Genomic DNA, 22,843 nt, shown 5'->3' on the forward strand with positions numbered 1-22,843 from the left:
ACCCGGAGAAAACCCACACAGGCCCGGGGAGAACATGCAAACTCCACACAGGGAGGCCGCAGCTGGAATCGAACCCGGTACCTCTGCACTGTGAAGCCGACGTGCTAACCACTGTACTACCGGGCCGCCATATTGTAAATGTAATTTTTTAATTTATTAAAAAAAATTTTTATGTTCGCCCCACCCAGGTTGATGTTTCCCCGCCTCAGGGTTCAATTCCAAACCGACCGCCTGAGCCAGACGGCCACCCTTCGCCTCTCTGTGAACAGGACAGACCACGTCCGGCTGAATTGCGGCGCGGCGTCGTCGCCATGGACACGGAGTCCGCCTACTCTGGCTATTCCTACCACTCTGGGCGCTCACGGGGTTCCCATCGGCACGGGTAAAATGGAATCCTACCCTCTGTTTAATGTCGAGCCACGCTCGGAGCCGCTATCGGGTTATCTTGCTCCTCTTCCTCTGGCTACGCATTAGTGTGTCACCACAGGTCCGCTTCGACAGGCCCGATCAGGCCTAATTTCTGATGGCTCCGCAGATAGGATGAGAGAACCCCTTTCTTGTCAACATCACACGGACCCATTCACGCTTTTATCTTTAATTGGAGAGGTTTCACAAAAGTATGTTTCATCGTTAACGTTGACGATTTACAGCTATTTGTGCTCTTCAAAGTATTTTTGGCAACTGGACATGCACGCAGAGACAAAGGGAGAGAATATCCAGACCCTTCCAGCGACAAGTCAACCTCATTTTTAGTCGCAGGCCAATTTGGACTTGTGTCTTCCCTTGGAAAGCCGTAATGACAGTGAAACCACAAAATGATTATTTGTACGCAACAAATTATTACATGACTAGTTTTGAAATCAGTCAATTATCATAGTTTGTTCGATTATTGTTAAAGTGAGTGCAAACAAGGTATCAAAATTGTTGCTAAATCTAATTTATCACACATGACAATTTGACATTTCAGTAATATTTTAGCAAGTTGACACACAATTTGCTTTCGCGGGCCATATAAAGTGATCTGGCGGGCCGGATCTGGCCCCTGGGCCTTGAGTTGGACACCTGTGGTATAGATTTTTTAAAAAATTATTATTTATTATTCTGCGGCCCGGTAGTCCAGTGGTTATCACGTCGGCTTCACAGTGCGGAGGTACCGGGTTCGATTCCAGCTCCGGCCTCCCTGTGTGGAGTTTGCATGTTCTCCCCGGGCCTGCGTGGGTTTTCTCCGGGTGCTCCGGTTTCCTCCCACATTCCAAAAACATGCGTGGCAGGCTGATTGAACACTCTAAATTGTCCCTAGGTGTGAGTGTGATTGCGATTGGTTGTTCGTCTCTGTGTGCCCTGCGATTGGCTGGCAACCGATTCAGGGTGTCCCCCGCCTACTGCCCGAAGACAGCTGGGATAGGCTCCAGCACCCCCCGCGACCCTAGTGAGGATCAAGTGGCTCGGAAGATGAATGAATGAATGAATGAATTTATTATTCTTATTATTATTCTCACAAAATCCATTGAATGTGCAGATTCTGCAACGATATTACACCCACATTTTTCTTTTTAAACAGTATGTAGCATTTATCTCATTTATCCAAATTGCACTCTCCTCAGTTGCTTTAGTGTTTTATTGTTCAATTTCTTTAGCCGACATTTATCCACTTTCCCTTTGTGTGTGTGTAATTGCATTTCCAACCAGAATTTTTAGTATGTAAAGTATGGAAAGGAAGCTATCGACGGTCTTGTGGAAATTGGCCTGGCAATTTTAATGACGTCGGAAATGTCTTCCTCTACGGTTCCCATCTCGGTTGCACGCACGGCAGCACTGGTCAGGGTTTTCACTGTCTTGCTTTGAGGGCACGACAACCGCGGGTGTGCAACGGGCTCCCCGCGGTGTCAACCAATGTTGTTATCCACTTGGCCACGGCTTCCTGGGTTTCAAACAATTGGCAAAAATTGGCAATGGAACATTGAAGGATTTCCTACCAGGTACTTTTTCCACTCCCCCAAATCCACCGTCTGCTGCCTAATTGGAAAGAAAACAAGTGTTGTTGCCTTTCAAGGCCCTGGGCACGGTAGTCGGAAGGTAATCTTTTATACACCACCGAAGGGGTGCCGTGCAGGAGGCAGCTTCGGATCACTGCTGTCTAATTACACTCTCAGGAACAGATGCCGACGTGGAATGTGGTAAACGCGTATTGATGATATCCTGTAATGTCTTTCAGGGAGAACGTTCCCAAAATTGGAGTGAAAAGTGAACTATCTTGGAATACCGGGCACCACCCCTAAAAAAAAAAAAAAAGAATCTGTTTGAAATTCCCGTCCCTGGTTATCTCAACCCCTTCAAGGGCAGTTGTCACCAACTTTTTTCGAAGACGAAGGGGACTTTTTGGCGACTGATGAATCTGGAGGGCCTACCAGTTTGGTCACCCGGTTCTGAGATGGCAAATTTGCTCAAGTTACCTTCATGAATATTCATTCATTCATTCATTCATTCATCTTCCGAGCCGCTTGATCCTCACTAGGGTCGCGGGGGGTGCTGGAGCCTATCCCAGCTGTCTCCGGGCAGTAGGCGGGGGACACCCTGAATTGGTTGCCGGCCAATCGCAGGGCACACAGAAACGAACAACCATTCGCACTCACACTCACACCTAGGGACAATTTAGAGTGTTCAATCAGCCTGCCACGCATGTTTTTGGAATGTGGGAGGAAACCGGAGCACCCGGAGAAAACCCACGCAGGCCCGGGGAGAACATGCAAACTCCACACAGGGAGGCCGCAGCTGGAATCGAACCCGGTACCTCTACACTGTGAAGCCGACGTGCTAACCACTGGACTACCGGGCCGCCCCTTCATGAATATTATTATTTATTATTATTATTATTATCATGTGTGCCTTTTAAAAATGTCATTTTTGTGAAGACACTGACAATGGCAATAATTTCTCCCAATGTGCGACACACTGTTTCGACACACTGTTTCAACATTTTGTTACATAACATTTATGTAACAATGTTATGTAATGTTTGTTACAAATGTTATTTGTGTTTACATAGATGCTCACTTCTACAAGATTCCTAGAAAATCTTAATATCCCATCGCTGGCAAGTCGGGACCGCAACGTCTTAACCTTGAAATAGCCGAGGATGTTAAGGATACAGAAATGTGCAAGTATTTGTAAGCTAACGTAACGGCCGTGCGGCATCCTCGATTCTCCAGCTTGATTTGCCTCTACGATGGAGGTCATGTTTTCACTCGTATGTGTCTGCGCAATGATCCGTCATGTTCCTGTTGGGAGGGAAGTACAAGAATAGAAGCGGGAAGCAGTGTGGTTCACACCCTGGAATCAAAACACGGCCCCGCTAGCTTGTAGCGATGCCAGCACTGTCACTCACAGGTTCTTTCCGCCTTTTCTCACGGCGCCAGGATGTCCTGTAACTTTGCGTCGGGGTAATTGTATAAAAGTTGGAAGTTTGAGCTTTTATTCAAGAGCACCATTTATTAGTACTGCGTCGCAACCTTTTTTTAATCACTTTTGGGTGGTGTTTTTATTCATCTCAGATGGGGCGGCCATTTTGCCTGATGCTGCCACTTGCTGTCCACTGAAAATGACATCACATTTGCTCAGGGCCAATCATGGCTCAGCTCTTTTCCGCCTTTGGACAGTGTTGGTCGCAAGATGAGTCCTGAGCAACTGTGACGTTATCTTCTGTAGCACCAAACGTCATTCTTTGCTTTTAATTCACGAATTGTCATTTGGTTTTTTTTGTTGTTGTTCTTGACACAAGATGGCCGCAGGCAAAATGCGAAAAAGACAGATGAGGGATTAACAAAGGCCACACATGCCAGCTTCTCAGTGGTAATGGATCCCGCGTTGGGCTCGGTGCCAAGTCGCCAGAGTGCTGCCGGAACAGAGGACGCTGATTAATGCTGGTTACATTTGACACGGGATTAGAAGTGTAAATGCACGGACGGTCAATGGAGCTCATATGTTGGAGCGCATGTTTGGGTTGTATGTGTATCACGTTGCCCAGATTAAGTCGTCAGGAATTGGATTTTGTCGCATGCCGAACAATGTTCATTATCTCTGTCACTGACAGTCTCTATTTATTTAGCTCTTTACTCTTCCCAGCAGAACATTTAGGTTAGCACATCATGCTTCTTTTAGACCATGGTGTGTCAAATATACGGCCCACGGGCCGGAACCGGAACCCGCCCACCCCCACCCCCTCCCAAGGAGGTTCGATCGGGTCTGCAGGACCATTTAAAAGTGAAAGAAAAATGCATAAAAGACACATAATGAATATTTTTAATAAGGTGCAATTCATTGAGTATCCGCTAGGGGACACTGTTTCAATCACAGTAGAAGACAACAGCAACCTCAGTCTTGTCACTGAGACAGACCCAACACAGCAGACGCTATCAAGGACATGTGACTACTTTATTCTTTACACATTTAACTCATTCACTCCCAAAGACGTTCTCAAACGTCTTTTCAGACTTGGTCCAGAATTTGGCTGGTACTGAATGAGTTCATAGCACTCTCCTTAGTTTGTAAAATGTAGGCAGGGATTATGTTGAGATATTATGTGCACATATGTAAATGATTTAAAAATTCCGTTCTATATAAATATTTAAGCTTAAAATGCATGAGTATATTTTTCAATACCAATTATTTGTTAACGTTTTGTGCCTTTGTACAACAAGTGGGATCAGTTGCAATGCATGTATGTGAATGATCAAAGTAAATTGCACATTTGTCAAAGCCAGGAAATCCAAGGTGCTTAATGAAATGCAACATTTTCCGAATGTTCTTGTGCTTCTTTAGACCAAAAACAAAGGAAAGACATATTATTTGGGTTATATATAGCCAAGTATGGTATAATTTTAATGGTCCGGCCCACTTGACATCGACCGAGGCCGTATGCGGCGCACAATGTGAAATGAGTTTGACACCCGTGTTTTCGGCCAATCAGGAAATTAGAACTTCTTATTTATTTTTTTTTTCAGGGAGAAAAGCCGTGATCGCCACAAGTCTCGCAGCAAAGACAGCCGCTCTGAAAAATCAGTCACTATTAACCCTGCTCCAGCTGAGCCACTGCTGGGTGACGCCGCTGTTCGAGGCGAGCAGGTCCAGGTAGGCCAGGGGTGTCCAAACTTTTTGCCAACGGGGCCAGATTTTATGTGGTAAAATGTCGGGGGGCCGACGTTGGCTGACATTCTTAACATTGAACAACAATATTGTTCAACAAATTTTAGTAAGCCAGTCTGTTTCACATTTCCATTTTTATTTTAATTTCAACAATCTTAATTTCTTTTGGTTCATTTGAAACAGGAATTTGAAATATGACATATCAGTCAATATAAACACGGAGTGATGTCTTGTTAACTCGTGAGTGATGCCCTCTAGTGTCTAAATGCTATTACTCATTTAGTGAATGCTATTACTCATTTAGCCACTAGAGGGAAGCAGTACTCTATGAAACATCACTCACCAGTCTACGAGACCTCAGTCAATGCAACACGAGTTCCATTGCGCCCAACCTGCGGGCCAGACGGCACTGATTTTATGACGGGGGCCGAGGGCCGGATGAAATTCGACCGTGGGCCGGATTTGGCCCGTGGGCCGGACTTTGAACATGCCTGAGGTAGGCCAATCGGACCCTCACTAATCACACAACCTTCTCCCGTATCATCTGACTTCAATGAACAAGCCTCGTATTCATCGTTTTAAACCTCCTTGTCCTAACGGTGCCGATAACATGATCCCATTTTAAAAAGGTTGGGCGCTCGAGAGACTTAGCACAAGTCAAAATGAGGTGATGTTGTCAAATGTGCTTATCGGTGTGACGACAGGCCATCTGCTATTTACCAGAAGGGGCCGGTCCACTCGTCGGCAGCGTTTGGGTTGATAAATGTCTGCGCAAATATGCAGAATTCTAGCAGGCTGCGAAGTTGGTCTCTAGATGGATGGTTTGTCAGTTTGGAGAGAAAGCCTTGTTAATCCTTGGGAGGAGTCGCTCGGTTCGTCTCAAATGCTTCTGTCGGCCCCCCCGCCCCGAAATGGACCAGGCCAAGCTGCTTAGTTGAGACAACTCAAAGTGTGTGCTCAGCCATCGTGCATGTCGATAGAAGATGACAAGGCATCTATTATGTGATGGATTGGTTGAGAAATGACAAATATAAGGTAAGAAATGATTCCTATTTTGCATCTGTGGGATTACATTCACATGATGACAGGAATTATTCTACTTTTGCATACAATCAGAAATATACACTATGTGCCTTGATGTATTTCTGAAAGAAATATCGCCTGAGCTATTTTTCTTTTGCTGTTATTCGCCTTTTTTTGGTCACCTTGTTGAAATACTTTTTTATTTCTTTGTGGTCAAAGTATTGTTACCTGCTTTTAGGATGATGCAGCGCAGTCCACCGCTTTACATGAAATCATCATGTAAAGTGCTTAGTAAATTTATTGGACCACCTGTCATGGAAATGAGAAGAATGCATCCAGCATCATGAATTCATTCAGTGCAGAATCTTTCGTGAGCTCCTAATGTTTGACACAGCACGGACGGATTTCAAGCTCAATTTAACCTTCACCCAAAAATTGGAGCAGTTTTCCCGGACTTCTCTGAGAAGTCAGATATATTAATGAAGCAATTGGTAGACTCCGACTGTTACCCGAATGAGGACAAGGGGAAAACATTCATGCATCCATCTCCAAAATGAATACCGTATTTTCTGGATTATAAATCGGCGTGCAGGTCGCAACGGCCAGAAAATGAATAATAAAGAACAGAAGTCACACACTGCAGTACAAGTTGCATTTTGGGGGGGGGGGGGGGGGAATGTATTTGATCAAATCCAACACCAAGAACATACATGTCATCTTGAAAGGCAATTTAATATAAAAATACATGAGAGAACAACAGTCTGAATAAGTGCACGATATGCTAACGTTAGATGACGCATACACAACGAACTTAGAATGTGCCATGTATATTCACGCAACACATTAAGAATATTAACTCCAGCATAAAGAACATGCTAACGAGTTGACCAAACCATCAGTGTCACTCCAAATCACTAAATCCAATGAAATCTTCATCCTCTGTATCACTTTTAAACAACTCGGCTAACTCCGGAGGTCGAAGAAGCGACGCTTCGTCTTCTACGTCGCTTACGTCAGACTCATCGTCGACTTATCAACACGGGCCTAGAGCGCCCTCTCGTGGTTAATGTGAAAATAACATGTGAAATGATATAATAACGTGTTCATAATTTCACACATAAATCGCTCCAGAGTATAAATTGCACCCCCTGCCAAACTATGAAAAAAAAACGGAACTATAGTCTGGAAAATGCGGTATATGATAATAATTAGATTCTGGCATGAAAGTGATCATCACTTCCTGGTCTATTGCTACCTGTCATTCAATGGAGCAGGAGTACCCAATGGGTTTAAATAGTGTATTTTGTTTTTCTTTTGTAGTATCGGCGTGATTCTAATATAAAGCACCTGCTTTCACAGACATTTAGACAGGTTTTTGGTTTGGTTTGGTTTGGTTTGTTTGTTTATTGAACATAAAACGTATACAGTAATAATTTGACAGAAAATAAGGTAGATAAAAAAGTAAAGAAATCAGTCTTCATTCAACACAGTTATTATGTTCAAGGGAGTAGGATGAGGGCGGCCCGGTAGTCCAGTGGTTAGCACGTGGGCTTCACAGTGCAGAGGTACCGGGTTCGATTCCAGCTCCGGCCTCCCTGTGTGGAGTTTGCATGTTCTCCCCGGGCCTGCGTGGGTTTTCTCCGGGTGCTCCGGTTTCCTCCCACATTCCAAAAACATGCGTGGCAGGCTGATTGAACACTTTAAAATTGTCCCTAGGTGTGAGTGTGAGTGTGAGTGTGAATGGTTGTTCGTCTCTGTGTGCCCTGCGATTGGCTGGCAACCGATTCAGGGTGTCCCCCGCCTACTGCCCGGAGACAGCCGGGATAGGCTCCAGCACCCCCCGCGACCCTAGTGAGGATCAAGCGGTACGGAAAATGAATGAATGAAAAGGAGTAGGATGAAGTAAAAAAACGTATCTAGTCCTACCCCGTTATGTGTTTATATCTACTAAATCATTTTCATATCAATCAGAAAAGAAAAAAGTAAGAAGAAGTCTCCATTAAGGCTCATACTTTACCCTTAGCTGTGATATTTTCACAACTTTTGATTTGTATCGGGACTATATACATCCTCACCCTGGCACTCTTGTGTCAATTTTCTCTTGTATTCATAATGGATATTGCAATACCTTTCTCTATTTATCAACTTAGTTCTGATTTATCATTATATTTAATGTTTTGAATTGATCATTTTAACTCTGATAGGTTAATACAATCAAGGATATATTGACACCCCCAACAAATTGGAGTCCCTCAAATGTCATCGTTTATTTAACGTTTTGCATTTATTTTCAACTTTTTCTGCCATCCTGCCACATTGGTCCACGTTTGAAGCCAGTATGCTCCCGCAAGATTGCGGTCTTTCTTATCCATGTTGCATCAAAGGCTCCTTCTAACTTCCTCATGAATTTGAGCTCATGAGTGACTTGAGTTAGTCCAGCGATGACAGCTTGTTACCTGAAGGTCATATGGATGTTGGTGACCTTGTCTGGCTGCCTTGTCCGTCATCGGGCACCAAACAAGCACCTCTCACAGTTGGGGGGTGCATCGAGACAGAAGTAAATCAAAACGCCGCGGTAATTTTACTGACCTACTTGCCGTCTACTTTTGCCTCGTTGGAAAGCTTCGTGAAACTTCGCCCGTGTTTGTTTATGCTCGTGTCTAAATTTAACGGAGTGCCGCTTGCCTTCCTTTGTGTTTTTACTCGATACTGTTGCCTGCGGGGGCGGGGGGGACGACGGCGTTGTTTCTGGATTTGCTCGACTGCGTACGCACACATACAAAGACGAATTTCTGTGACGCCACATTAGTGGACGTTGTTCGGCTCACTTCGTCCCGTGGCTATTGTTGCGTTCAAGTGGATCTTTAGGGTCAAGTGTCAAAGTGCAGGTCGCGGTTTGATTGTTTTGGTTCAACAGGAAGTAGTTTGCACTGTATCAGAGGAAGGAACTACCGATGATGTGGGGGAGGGTGGTGGTGGGGGGGGGGGTTCCTTTGCTCGAGCTATAATTCTAATGCTCCTTCATCTTTGTTGAAACCAAACCAGCAAACAATTGCCTCACCAGTACCTGGTTCTTCATGTCACGCAGTTCAGTAAAGTCAAGGCAGAAAAATGAGGAGAGCAGCGGGGCAGTCAACATTTTGTGTTCGTTCTACTTGGCATAAAAGAATAGCCTCGGTTTGAGAAAGAATTTCTCTTTGACTAATTCCACTTCCATTGTCGCAAAGATGTGATCATTCTCTGGCGATCTCGCTGACTGCTCTTTGTAAGCTGTGTAAAAGTGGGAGGCGGCTCACTTGGATACCTAGCGGACAGAGGGCGGAGCCTCTTACCCTAATTCCTATGGAAGATAGAGAAGGACTCTGAACAAAGATCCACTGTTGGAATACCAAAGTAGACACACCCAGAATGACTCACTTGGATCTGGAAAAATGGAGGTTGCAATACATGCTATTGGACAAAGAAACAGTAAAGACGCGAGCGCACACACACACACGCACACACACACACACACACTTTAGAATGAAAAACTTGTGAGGACTGGCCTAAATGTCCTCACTTGTCAAAAATGTCCTCACTACGTTGGTCTTATAATCACAGTGGTCCTCACAAGAATAGTCATACAAACACACACACACACACACACACGCACACACACTATGTATGTATGTATGTATGTGCGTGTGTACTGTATTTTAAATGTAGTCAACCATGATGACCTTGATTAAATAGAATGTCTCTTAAGTAGAGCGCCGACATCTGCCAATGTCAAGTTGTTAAAAGTGATTTATGTTTGTTTGGCCTTCTGGGAGGCTACATTGTGGTTCTTGGATGATGACGAACAGACTAGCAATGCCGGTAGACTCTGCCAAATGATGCCATCGGGACTGAAAACTGAAAATGTACTCCTTCAACCGCATCGGGGCATTTAGTCGATGAGTCAACTTGACTGGCCCAATTGACTTTTAATGCTTGACGTCGACTCATCACGTGTGTTTGGCGTTTCGTCTCACAACAAGCCAATTTACGGAGGGAGTCCGGACTTGCCGGTCTGCCGCTGTGGAGGGATGATGGCACCCTGCGGTGTGGCGAACTGTCCCGCCAACCAGGTGACACAGTCAGGAAAGAAAGAGCACCAGCATGAAGTCGAGATCCGTCTTTGTCGCCAAAATGTTTTGTCTCATAATACACAGACAACAGTGTGTGTTCATGAGAGGACAGCAAAAGCGGCACTTTATAAGGCGGAGCATTTGGCGCAAGATGTCGCCGGATGTTTTGTTGACGGGCGACACGTACACGATTTCCACAAACTACAACTACTACACTGTGCGTTACGTTGAGTTGTATTTTTTATGTAAAACAGGTCCGTGTTGCAAAAAAACCAACATTTTACTTATATTATTTGTCATCCAGCAACTTATGGTCACCTTTATCCAGATCCTCAGAAAATATTCTGGCTTAGCCAAAGCTAAATGTTTTTTTTAGCATACCGTATTTTCCGCAATAAAAGGCGCACTGGATTATGAGGCGCACCTTCAATGAGTGAGCTATTTTGTCACTTTTTTTTCATATATTGGACGCACTGGATTATAAGGCGCAATCTACAATGCATCCACTAGATGGAGGTACGCTCCTTCTGTTCGACTCGAGAGGCGTTCATGACCGCCTCCAAAAAACGACTTCATTGAAACTATGAAAATTGAAAATAATGCATCAAAACAGAAAATCAAGCGAGGAAATCACAAGATAAATTCTATAGCCCCCGCCCACAGAATTTATTTTGGTATTTCCTTGAGTGTAGCTCCAACAGAACAATCAGATGTCAGTAAAATGTCGGAGACTGGACTGTCTCAGAATTGTTTTGCTATTTATTCCTTTGTTGTGTACTGTATTCACAAATGAGGAAATCATTCATTCATTCATTCATCTTCCGAGCCGCTTGATCCTCACTAGGGTCGCGGGGGGTGCTGGAGCCTATCCCAGCTGTCTTCGGGCAGTAAGCGGGGGACACCCTGAATCGGTTGCCAGCCAATCGCAGGGCACACAGAAACGAACAACCATTCGCACTCACACCTAGGGACAATTTAGAGTGTTCAATCAGCCTGCCACGCATGTTTTTTTGGAATGTGGGAGGAAACCGGAGCACCCGGAGAAAACCCACGCAAGCCCGGGGAGAGCATGCAAACTCCACACAGGGAGGCCGGAGCTGGAATCGAACCCGGTACCTCTGCACTGTGAAGCCGACGTGCTAACCACTGGACTACCGGGCCGCCCCTAATGAGGAAATCACCAAAGAAATTCAATGGCTCCCCTATAGAATTTATTTTGTTACTTCCTCGCTTCATTTTCTGTTTTAATGCGTTATGAGACAGACAAACCCGTACCTGCATTTGTTAAGACTGAAAACCATTAATAACATTACCGTAATGACCATACACAAGGTGCACTGGATTTTAAGGCGCTGGGAGCTTTTAAGAAAATTGAAGACTTTTCGGTGCGACTTATAGTAATAATAATAATAATAATAATACATTTCATTTGTGGGCGCCTTTCTAGAAACTCAAGGACACCTTACAACAAGCAGTTAAAATCACGAGTACAATGTTAAAAACAACATCAAATAAGATAAGAAAAAAAATACAACAAAAATAAATAAATAAATAAAAAATTAAGAAAAATTAAGAAAATTGAAGACTTTTCGGTGCGACTTATAGAATACGGAGAATACGGAGAATACGGTAATCCTGCAAACTCCCCGTGTCCTATTATGTCGTGTTTCAGTATCTCAAAATACAGTGCTGCGAAAAAGCTTTAATTTGGCCTTTTTCAAAGGACCTCGGGACTGTGTTTTTTTTTTTTCCTGACACAAAAATGCAGATTTCACGCTCGAGATGTGTGACCCAAAGTGTTATCGCTGTTTAAACCGAGAATAAAACACTGTAAGCAAATTGCTGACACACTAGTCGTGTGGTGCCGATCACGATCGCAGCCTTTCCCATTTCGACGTTCACATTTTGCGAGCCGTCGCGCGTCCATCCGCCAAGTGCAGCCCGACTTTTATTATTTATCGTTTTGCCGGAAAATTCAGCATTTTCCTGTCTACATCTTGTTTTCCGGTTGCTCTTAACCCGGTGTTCACTGGGTCGGAAGCAATGGGCGGAGAGTGGCGCCGAGGCAAACGACGGGAGAAGAATGAAGTACGCCTGAAGGGAGTAAAAGGGGGCAAAAAAAAAGGATCGGTGAAGAGTGAAGAAGAAGATGATGGAAGAAGTGCATCGACTAATCGCTATTTTGTTTATTCTTAGCCCGGCGGGATGGTGTGCACCAATGTTTATTTAATCTACCACCCCCCCCTCCTCTTACTCTTTATCTAGCCGTCTTTTTAATCCCACCCTCCATCTCTTCTCCCACGACATCGTCTCATCACTTTCACATTCTCCCCGTTTTCTTCTTTCTCCCTAACCTCCATCAAGAGCGCCCCCCCCCAACCCCCTCACCCCTTCCACCCTGGCACACACAAACACACATAAAGAGGCAAGTGACGTGCACTACCTCCCCAGGCACCATGGGAAAATTCTATACATAAAGTGGTCTCATGCATTACTCGGCTTCAAATCCGCATTGTGCGGTCCGTCGGTTTGACACGGACTGGCCGAGCACTGTGATGGACCGGTTGAGGACAAAGTATGATGGCTGACGATTGTGGAACGTGCGCAGCTAGCGTGATGGAGGCAGGCGATGAAGTTCTGCAGGTCCTGGAGGTCTGCGAACTTGAGAAAGAGGAGGTTATTGTCACCACCGTAGAGGCAGATTCCAACCTCGGCACTGGAGTCGGGAACAAATCAGGCCAGGTAGGACGACCTCTGTGACATACAGGGGGGGGGAGGACAACCATTCCCTCCCCCCCCCCCCCCCCCCCCCCATCTGCTGGGCCACTCTTGCAGAATAGTGTTCTGTATTTTTGTGCCATCCATCCGGAAAATGGATGGTTGCTTTAGGAGGTGAAGCCCAGACTTCCCTCTCCCCAGCCACTTCTTCCAGCTCTTCCTGGCGGATCCCGAGGTGTTCCCATGCCAGCTGGGTGGCATAGTATCTCCAGCTTGTCCTGGGTTGTCCTCGGGGTCTCCTGCCAGTGGGACATGCCCGGAACACCTCACCAGGAGGCATCCTAATTAGATGCCCGAGCCACCTCATCTGGCTCCTCTCGATGTGGAGGAGAGGCGTCTCTTCTCTGAGCTCCTCCCAGATGACCGAGCCTCTCAGCACATCTCTAAGGGAAAACCCGGACACCCTTGTGGAGAAAAATTCATTTCGGCCGCTTGTATCCGGGATCTGGTTCTTTCGGTCACGACCCATAGCTTGTGACCATAGATGAGGGTTGGGACGTAGATCGACGGGTAAATTGTATTTTTGTGCCTTCCATTAAATTAGGGATGAATTTGTGTGTGTGTGTTTACATCTGAGATAAATTTGCTAGAGTGAAAAGTTTTATGTTTTATATATTTTTTTTACATTATATATACATCCGTACATAACATATAAAGAGCGTCATGGCTCACCTATTTTCAGGGTTTGGTCATGTGATGTTTGCAAGCTGAGCCCGAAAGCACCGTTCAGTTGACAGCGAGGGGCAAAACGACTGCCGTCCGAGGTGGATAAAATCGGATGGATTCCACTGCTTAATCGATACTCCAACAAATGTATATTAAGCAAAACGTTGTGCGTACACGAGTTGGGTGCCTAGACAGGATTATTGTAAAATATATATATATATATATATATATATATATATATATATATATATATATATATATGTATAAAAAATAAAAAAGGCGGCCCGGTAGTCCAGTGGTTAGCACGTCGGCTTCACAGTGCAGAGGTACCGGGTTCGATTCCAGCTCCGGCCTCCCTGTGTGGAGTTTGCATGTTCTTCCCGGGCCTGCGTGGGTTTTCTCCGGGTGCTCCGGTTTCCTCCCACATTCCAAAAACATGCATGGCAGGCTTGTTGGATGCTCTAAATTGTCCCCAGGTGTGATTGTGAGCGTGGATGGTTGTTCGTCTCTGTGTGCCCTGCGATTGGCTGGCAACTGATCCAGGGTGTCCCCCGCCTACTGCTCGAAGACGGCTGGGATAGGCTCCAGCACCCCCCGCGACCCTAGTGAGGATTAAGCGGTTCAGAAAATGGATGGATGGATGGATGGATGTAAAAAATAAATAAATAAATAAATATATATATATATATATATATATATATATATATATATATAATTTTTTTTTTTTTTTTACGGTGATATATTTTTTTTACAGTGCAATCACTCTCCGTTGGCAATATCACGTTTCCAATGTTAGAATAAGAAATATGTGACAAATCTTTTCAAATCAGCGAATAGATTGTTTTTTTTTCCATTGTAATCCTTTGTTAATGTGAACATAGCGTGATTATTGCTGCCGTTTCGGGGTCGTACGAATGTCAACGGGGGGGGGGGGGGCGGTATAAAAGTGCCTGAGAACAAACCATGTCTTTTTGACAAGAGGCTGTGAGCTTTCACACGATATTGCATCATGACGACAATACCCTCGATAAAACCAAACCATAAGCGATTGGTTAACGTTACATCACTTCTGCTTCTAAGATATTATTAGCGGAGGGCTTGCCTGATGTCGTTTCAAACTAAATTGCTGACCCCCCCTCTGCTCGGTGCTAATTGAATGTACTGCAGTTATTTCTGGGCAAAGTCACTGAGGCACGGCCCCTCTTCCCGCTTTTAACGGTTGTCTTGTTCTTAAACAGCTGCGGGGCGCGTTGTGCTCGTTGCCGCTTCATCTCTTTCACCGACTTTTCACGTGATGAAGGCAACTCAGAACCCGTTGTCTTCAATCGCTTCATCCTGTTGACAAATGTGGGTCACTGTTGTCTATTTTTAGTCAGGCGGTCCAGGACAGATTACAGATTGTGCGAAGACTCGTGTCAGGGATTTGACGATTGTTTTTTTTTTTTTTTTAATCCCATATTTTAATCCTTAAAATGTGCTTTGATGGACTTGTAACGCGGTAGAGCTGTCAAGTTTTGGTTGTTTGTCGTGTCCGACTCCAAGCCAGACATTCCGTTGTCTGCTTTGATCGACTTGTAAGTCTGTTTTCCTGTCAAAAAGTTTTTCCACGAAGCCCAACTAGTCACTTCTTCCATCCATCCATCCATCCATTATCTAATCCGCTTTTTCTCACGAGTGTCACAGGCGTGCTGGAGTCTCTCCGAGCAGTCGCCGGGCAGTAGGCGGGTGACGCCCAGAACTGCTTGCCAGCCAATCGCGGGGCACACATAGCGCTCACACTCACGGGCAATTTAGAGTGTCAAAGTAAAGGCCCAGGGGCCAGATCTGGCCCACTACCTCATTTGATGTGGCCCGCAAGAGCAAATCAAACATGTTAAGTTCCATGATGCTTACTAAAGTCTGAAATTAAAATTTTAAATTGTCTTACGTAATCCGAATGTAAAGACCAAACACTTGAAATTTAGAGAGCGAGCAGGAAAAAAAATACTTTTCCCAGAAGAGATTATCAATCATGTCAGTTGATTGTCAATTTTCATTCATTCATTCATTCATCTTCCTAACCGCTTGATCCTCACTAGGGTCGCGGGGGGTGCTGGAGCCTATCCCAGCCGTCTCCGGGCAGTAGGCGGGGGACACCCTGAATCGGTTGCCAGCCAATCGCAGGGCACACAGAGACGAACAACCATTCGCACTCACACTCACACCCAGGGAAAATCTAGAGTGTTCAATTAGCCTGCTATGCATATTTTTGGAATGTGGGAGGAAACCGGAGCACCCGGAGAAAACCCACGCAGGCCCGGGGAGAACATGCAAACTCCACACAGGGAGGCCGGAGCTGGAATCGAACCCGGTACCTCTGCACTGTGAAGCCGACGTGCTAACCACTGGACTACCGGGCCGCCCTGATTGTCAATTTTTTTTTTTTATGGCCACTTGCCGTGTTTTGGGCTCTCGTCAATTCAGTGACTAATCAGTGAGTCAACGTCCACACTTCCAGTTCAAACCTTCCATTGTGATACTTTGGTCACCCTCTTCTCACCCCGAGGCCAGAGGCTTATTTCTTTCCCAGGGCACCTTCCTCCAACTCCCCCAGACAGCCAGACCCCCCGCCCCCACCCCCACCCCCTCCAAACCCCCACTTGACAGCCGATGTTTCCTCTCCTTTGTGCCGGAAGCTTGTTATGACTGCTTTGCAAAGAGTCCTTATCGTTGTTGTTCTAAGGGGCTCCGCTCCAACATGGCTGACCTTCATTATCTGCGGATGCAGTCTCACCCTCAACGTCAGTGGAAGTTGGCATGGCGCACTGTTTTCTTTTTCTGCTCTCCATTTTTTTTTTATCCCTTCCTTTCTCTCCTGATTCGACAACCTTTTCTTTTCGCTCATGAGGTCGGAGAAAAATTGAACACGATCCAGTTAAGTGATGCGTTCATGAACAAGTGCGCCGTAGAACAAACCACAAATCAATTTTTCAATCAACAAAATTTTTTTGGTTTGTTTGTTTTTTTTCTTCTTTCTTCTTTCTACCTACATTCTTGCTGCTGGAGGCTGTAAATTTCCCCAGTGTGGGACAAATAAAGGATATCTTAACTGCAAATGCAACCTCACGTTAAATTCAACGCTACACAACTTTAAAAAAAATTTTTTTTGGTTGCTCTTTCACAACAACCGCAGTTGTGACAAATTGCTGTATGTGAAAATGTAAAAGACAATAATTAAAATAAGAATAATACAGCAGACTCACGGGTCACCGGGCCGACCTGCTAGGAGCGAAAATCGGCGTGTCATTTATTTTTTTAACCCCCCCCCCCCCAAAAAAAAAATCTTGAAAAAAAACGGATAAACCTCAGAACTACAAAAAAAAAATGTGTGAGTGATTTATTCGATTAATCCCCAGAATGATCCCATCGATTCATTGAGTAATCCAATGTCAATTGATTTTTACAATTCAAAGTCACGCCAACTTATTTCCACGCGGAGTCGTGCGTGGGCACCGTTATGTTCGTCCATGTGGAAAAATCGTCACCGTGACGCTGTGAGGCAGAGATTTCGATTCGCTTTTTGGAATCCATTTATTCCAGTTATTCGATTCATTATTTTAAGTCCTCATATTTTGAGGCGTATACTGGCTAGAGCTTTGGATTTGGGGAATTCTCGTTTTGTTCTGTAGGGGTTTCAACACACTTGCTCATCGAGTGGTCATTGGTGTGGTGTACCGTATTTTCCACACTAAAAGGTGCACTGGATTATGAGGCGCACCTTCAGCGAATGGCCTATTTTGTCTTTTTTTTTTTCATATATTGGACGCACCGCATTATAAGACGCAATCTACAATGCATCCACGAGATGGAGCTACGTTCAAAGAAATGCAAACAGAACGATCAGATGTCAGTAAGCGCGAGACGTGAACGACGACAAGCACCGCGAGAGCTCGTCACGCAAAGTCAAAATGCGCCGCCGCTGAGGTGCCCGCCGACGGCTTTCTACTTTTTTTTCTCTTTTTTTCCATCGAGTGGTCATTGGTGTGGTGTACCGTATTTTCCACACTAAAAGGTGCACTGGATTATGAGGCGCACCTTCAGCGAATGGCCTATTTTGTCTTTTTTTTTCATATATTGGACGCACCGCATTATAAGACGCAATCCACAATGCATCCACTAGATGGAGCTACGCTCGAAGAAATGCAAACAGAACGATCAGATGTCAGTAAGCGCGACGTGAACGACGACAAGCACCACGAGAGCTCGTCACGCAAAGTCAAAATGCGCCGCCGCTGAGGGGCCCGCCGACGGCTTTCTACTTTTTTTTTCTTTTTTTTCCATCGAGTGGTCATTGGTGTGGTGTACCGTATTTTCCACACTAAAAGGTGCACTGGATTATGAGGTGCACCTTCAGCGAATTGCCTATTTTGTCTTTTTTTTTCATATATTGGACGCACCGCATTATAAAACGCAATCTACAATGCATCCACTAGATGGAGCTACGCTCGAAGAAATGCAAACAGAACGATCAGATGTCAGTAAGCGCGAGACGTGAACGACGACAAGCACCGCAAGAGCTCGTCACGCAAAGTCAAAATGCGCCGCCGCTGAGGGGCCCGCCGACGGCTTTCTACTTTTTTTTCTTTTTTTTTTCCATCGAGTGGTCATTGGTGTGATGTACCGTATTTTCCACACTAAAAGGTGCACTGGATTATGAGGCGCACCTTCAGTGATTGGCCTATTTTGTCACTTTTTTTCATATATTGGACGCACCGCATTATAAGACGCAATCTACAATGCATCCACTAGATGGAGCTACGCTCGAGGAAATGCAAACAGAACGATCAGATGTCAGTAAAACGTATTGAATAAAGCAGCGACACGGTTCACTGAGCCGACGGCAAGTTCTAACATTGACTCGTTGACGTTGAACTCTCTTGCCGCCGCTCGATTTCCGTGTTCAACTGCAAAACCCATCGCCTTAAGTTTGAACTCGCATGTCTCGAGCAAGGAGCCATTTTGGGGGTCGAAATATTACCGTAATGACCATACACAAGGCGCATCGGATTTTAAGGCGTGCTTTGTTTTCGTGCCTTTGCTTGTATCTCGTAAGTCATCAATTTAATAGAAAAACACACACACCCAAAAAAAACCCAAATAAGCCAAAGGAGCATGTCACCCCCTTGATTGTTCTTGAAACGTCACGTTTGCAGGATGACAACTGGGGCGAGACCACCACGGCTGTGACCGGCACATCGGAGCACAGCCTCTCCCAGGAAGACGTTGTGCGCATCACCAAGGACCTGGAGGAGAGTGTGGGGCTGGACTGCCGGCGCTATTTTACGCTCACGCTCGCCGTCGTCCTGGGCCTTCTGGTCTTCCTCTCGCCGCTGGCCTTCCTGGTGCTCCCCCACCTCCTGTGGCCGGAGAAACTGCAGAGCTGCGGCACGGCCTGCGAAGGCCTCTTCATCTCTGTGGCCTTCAAGCTGCTCATCCTGCTGCTTGCCGTCTGGGCGCTCTTCTTCCGGCCGCCACGAGCCAGCCTCCCGCGCCTCTTTGTCTTCCGGGCGCTGCTTGCGGTTCTGGTGCTGCTCTTTGTGGTCTCCTATTGGTTGTTCTATGGCGTGAGGATACTCGATTCGCAGGTGTGTTGGATTTGCACCGAGGGCGCAAGTGTTGGTTGGGATAGGTGGGCCGAAAGAGAAACTTGACATTGATCGTGAGTCGCGGCGGTCGACTTTGGCCTTATCTTCTTCACGTTTGCGCCCTCTAGGATGAAGACTACCAGGGGATCGTGCAATACGCCGTGTCGCTGGTGGACGCGCTGCTCTTCATTCACTACCTGGCCATCGTGCTGCTGGAATTAAGGCAGCTTCGGCCCTACTACTCCGTGTGTGTCACGCGTTCCACAGACGGAGAAACCAGGCACTATAACTTGGGACAACTCAGGTGAGAGAGAAGCGCCAAGTGGATGGGAGGGGTGAATGGAGACGACTGGGGTACACGTATACAATTCCAAAAGTCAAGTCAAGTCAAGAGTATTTCTCGAGCACTTTCAAACAGCCATCGCTGCATACAAAGTGCTGTACACGGAGCGATTTAACATACACAATAAACAGTAAGGGCGGCCCGGTAGTCCAGTGGTTAGCACGTCGGCTTCACAGTGCAGAGGTACCGGGTTCGATTCCAGCTCCGGCCTCCCTGTGTGGAGTTTGCATGTTCTCCCCGGGCCTGCGTGGGTTTTCTCCGGGTGCTCCGGTTTTCTCCCACATTCCAAAAACATGCGTGGCAGGCTGATTGGACGCCCTAAATTGTCCCTAGGTGTGAGTGCGAATGGTTGTTCGTTTCTGTGTGCCCTGCGATTGGCTGGCAACCGATTCAGGGTGTCCCCCGCCTACTGCCCGAAGACAGCTGGGATAGGCTCCAGCACCTCCCGCGACCCTAGTGAGGATCAAGCGGCTCGGAAGATGAATGAATGAATGAATGAGGTATAATAAATGAGCAAACATCGATAACTCTGTCTATTGCGTAATGTGGTCCCCGCAAAGCTCCGGCCATATAAAATGATCTGGCGGGCCAGATCTGGCCCCTGGGCCTTGAGTTGGACACCTGTGGTATAGATTTTTTTTTAATTATTATTTATTATTCTGCGGCCCGGTAGCCCAGTGGTTAGCACGTCGGCTTCACAGTGCAGCGGTACCGGGTTCGATTCCAGCTCCAGCCTCCCTGTGTGGAGTTTGCATGTTCTCCCCGGGCCTGCGTGGGTTTTCTCCGGGTGCTCCGGTTTCCTCCCACATTCCAAAAACATGCGTGGCAGGCTGATTGAACGCTCTAAATTGTCCCTAGGTGTGAGTGTGAGTGCGAATGGTTGTTCTTTTCTGTGTGCCCTGCGATTGGCTGGCAACCGATTCAGGGTGTCCCCCGCCTACTGCCCGGAGACAGCTGGGATAGGCTCCAGCACCCCCTGCGACCCTAGTGAGGATCGAGCGGTTAGGAAGATGAATGAATGAATGAATCTCTCTCTCTGTGTACGCTGAAAAAGCCGACCAATTGACCACAGTGGAGCATTATGGTGGTTGTTTTGTTTTTATTGACCCCAATTGCAACCTTTTGCAAGTTGAAAATTGCATTCTGGGACATTGCGGTGCGGATTTGACTTTGGCTGTTCGGCTCCAGTGTACCTTTGGGATTGGTGGCTTTGAAATCATGTGCTCAGATGTGGCGAATATGATGATGATGACGAGGTGGACTTTGTGTGTGCGCAGTATTCAGCGGGCGGCGCTGGACGTATTGGAGCGCTACTACTGTGACTTCGCCATCCATAACCCGGCTTTGCTCGTGGCCTCCAAGTCACGCGCCGCCAAACACCTGGCTGGTCTCAAAGTCTATAACGTCGACGGGGACTTCCCCGCGGCCCCCGCCGAAGGTGCGTGTGTGCGTAAGCTGTGCCTCGAGCCCTTCCTGCTTCACACTAAATCGTGTGTGTGTGTGTGTGTGTCATTGACTGTCTCCTCTCCTGGTGTTTTTCTCTTGAAGTCTTTAAAGCTAAACTGCGAGCATATCTGTTGAACAGTAAGTCAACTCAAGGCTGATGCTTCTCACTCACAGATTTGCGCACCTCGTAAATGCCGCACACTCGCACCGACGGCATGCCGCGGGTTCATGTCAAATATTCAGTCGAGTGTGTGAATGTAACGCGCAGATGTTGTTAAATTATCACCCGTTCTCGGGCATCACTCAAGCGCACTCACTTTTTATTTTCTCCCCTGCATTTGTCTCCATGTTAGAAGAAAATGGCTGACAATGTGTTTTGTTTTGTTTTTTCCCCCCCCCTTGCACCGCTTCACTTGCGTTCACCCGTCATCCCCCTTTCAAGCCTTTGCTATTCATTTCCACTCTTGTCGAATTGCTCATCCAATTTAATTCAGGACATTTGATGATTCCTGACAATTTACTGCCTGCTTGTATTGTTTCCTCGGAGTTGCAAACGTGTCAACGTTTGGGAACGTCATCATCCATCCATCCCACCTAAGCGCTGTCATTCAAAGCGGGATATGCTGAAAAACTCCCCCCCCTCCCCCGCGCTGCTCTCTTCATGAATTATTCCATTTATGCGCCTTCCTTGGTCCGCATGAATAATTTATCAAGGCTTGCTATCTCTTAACCTGCATTTGCACCACTCAGGCGCAAGAATTCACTTTTGTTAACGGTACAACCGTAGCTTGGAGCCATGCTAGAGCGCAGAACTGAATTTTTGTGCATTCTGAATTTCACAAGGTTATTCCGGATGAAAAGTGGAAAAAATCCAAGGTTTATGCCTGTTGAGAATCCCTACTAGGGGTGTAACAAAATAATGATTTAAATCGGAAAATGGGGGCACCAATTCAAATCACTCCCCCTTTGCAAATATAACTTCCTTGAATGGTATTGCGCCCCATATACAGTGAAACTCCTCTACAATGAAACCTACATGGGCGAAAATACCCTCCTGAGTGTGAAGAAATATTCATGCATGAAAGCCATTCCCGCTTTTCTCCTCCCCCTACAACGAAAAGTCGCCCCGGTCCGTTATACAAAATCTTTTTCTCTGCTCTTGCCTCGCAACGAGATTCACTACAATGAAAACAAGCCTTCCGCAAAAGTCTAATCCAACTTTCAGCATGCCACAGCGACCTCTACTGCTTCGTTTGGAAACGGCAACAGCAACCACCACACTGGTTTACTCATGCGCAGTAGTACAGGAAGTATTTGTTTTAGTTGCATTGCTAAAATGGCGACAAAACGGATCCTTGCGTACCAAGGAGTTCAGAAAAGAAAAGTTTGAAGACGGGATAAAAGTAATAAAAATGGGAGCTGGAGGAGGCAAAAAGACATTCTGCAAGAAATTAATGTCTGTGACATGAAAGTGATGCTGATCGTAAATACCGCCATTTCTTTCGCTTTTTTTCTTTCTTTGCTAGCTATATGAAGTGTCAAATAAGTGCATGCTCGTCCTTATGCACTATTGGAATAAAAATAAAAAATCCACATACATTTTTTTTTTGTGTGTGTTCGTGTTTACGTCTGACATAAAATTTGCTACAATGAAAACTCCCCTGTTGTGAAAAGTTTCTTGCTGCAAGCATGATTTTGTTGTAGAGGAGTTT

General features: G+C 45.9%; 1 protein-coding gene and 1 long non-coding RNA gene across 4 annotated transcripts in view; both read left to right on the forward strand.

The window, feature by feature from the left end:
- vangl1 (VANGL planar cell polarity protein 1) overlaps positions 1-22,843 on the forward strand; it is a 35,394-nt gene that overhangs the window by 8,860 nt on the left and 3,691 nt on the right. The window contains exons 2-6 of one of the 3 annotated variants that reach the window (XM_052059229.1): positions 189-382; positions 5,001-5,127; positions 18,911-19,342; positions 19,471-19,646; positions 20,963-21,123. In XM_052059229.1, the coding sequence (XP_051915189.1) occupies positions 312-382; positions 5,001-5,127; positions 18,911-19,342; positions 19,471-19,646; positions 20,963-21,123 (967 nt within the window). In that variant the 5' untranslated portion in view covers positions 189-311. Of the gene's footprint in view, positions 1-188; positions 383-5,000; positions 5,128-5,883; positions 6,178-18,910; positions 19,343-19,470; positions 19,647-20,962; positions 21,124-22,843 lie in introns of those variants that run through there. The other 2 variants (XM_052059231.1, XM_052059230.1) reach the window with 2 other exon arrangements.
- LOC127596632 (uncharacterized) lies at positions 17,624-18,520 on the forward strand. Its single transcript, XR_007961522.1, has 2 exons — positions 17,624-18,082; positions 18,399-18,520. It is a non-coding gene; the product is annotated as an uncharacterized LOC127596632 (long non-coding RNA).

Source organism: Hippocampus zosterae, chromosome 2 (genome assembly GCF_025434085.1).
Source record: "Hippocampus zosterae strain Florida chromosome 2, ASM2543408v3, whole genome shotgun sequence".
Classification (NCBI taxonomy): Eukaryota; Metazoa; Chordata; class Actinopteri; order Syngnathiformes; family Syngnathidae; genus Hippocampus; species Hippocampus zosterae.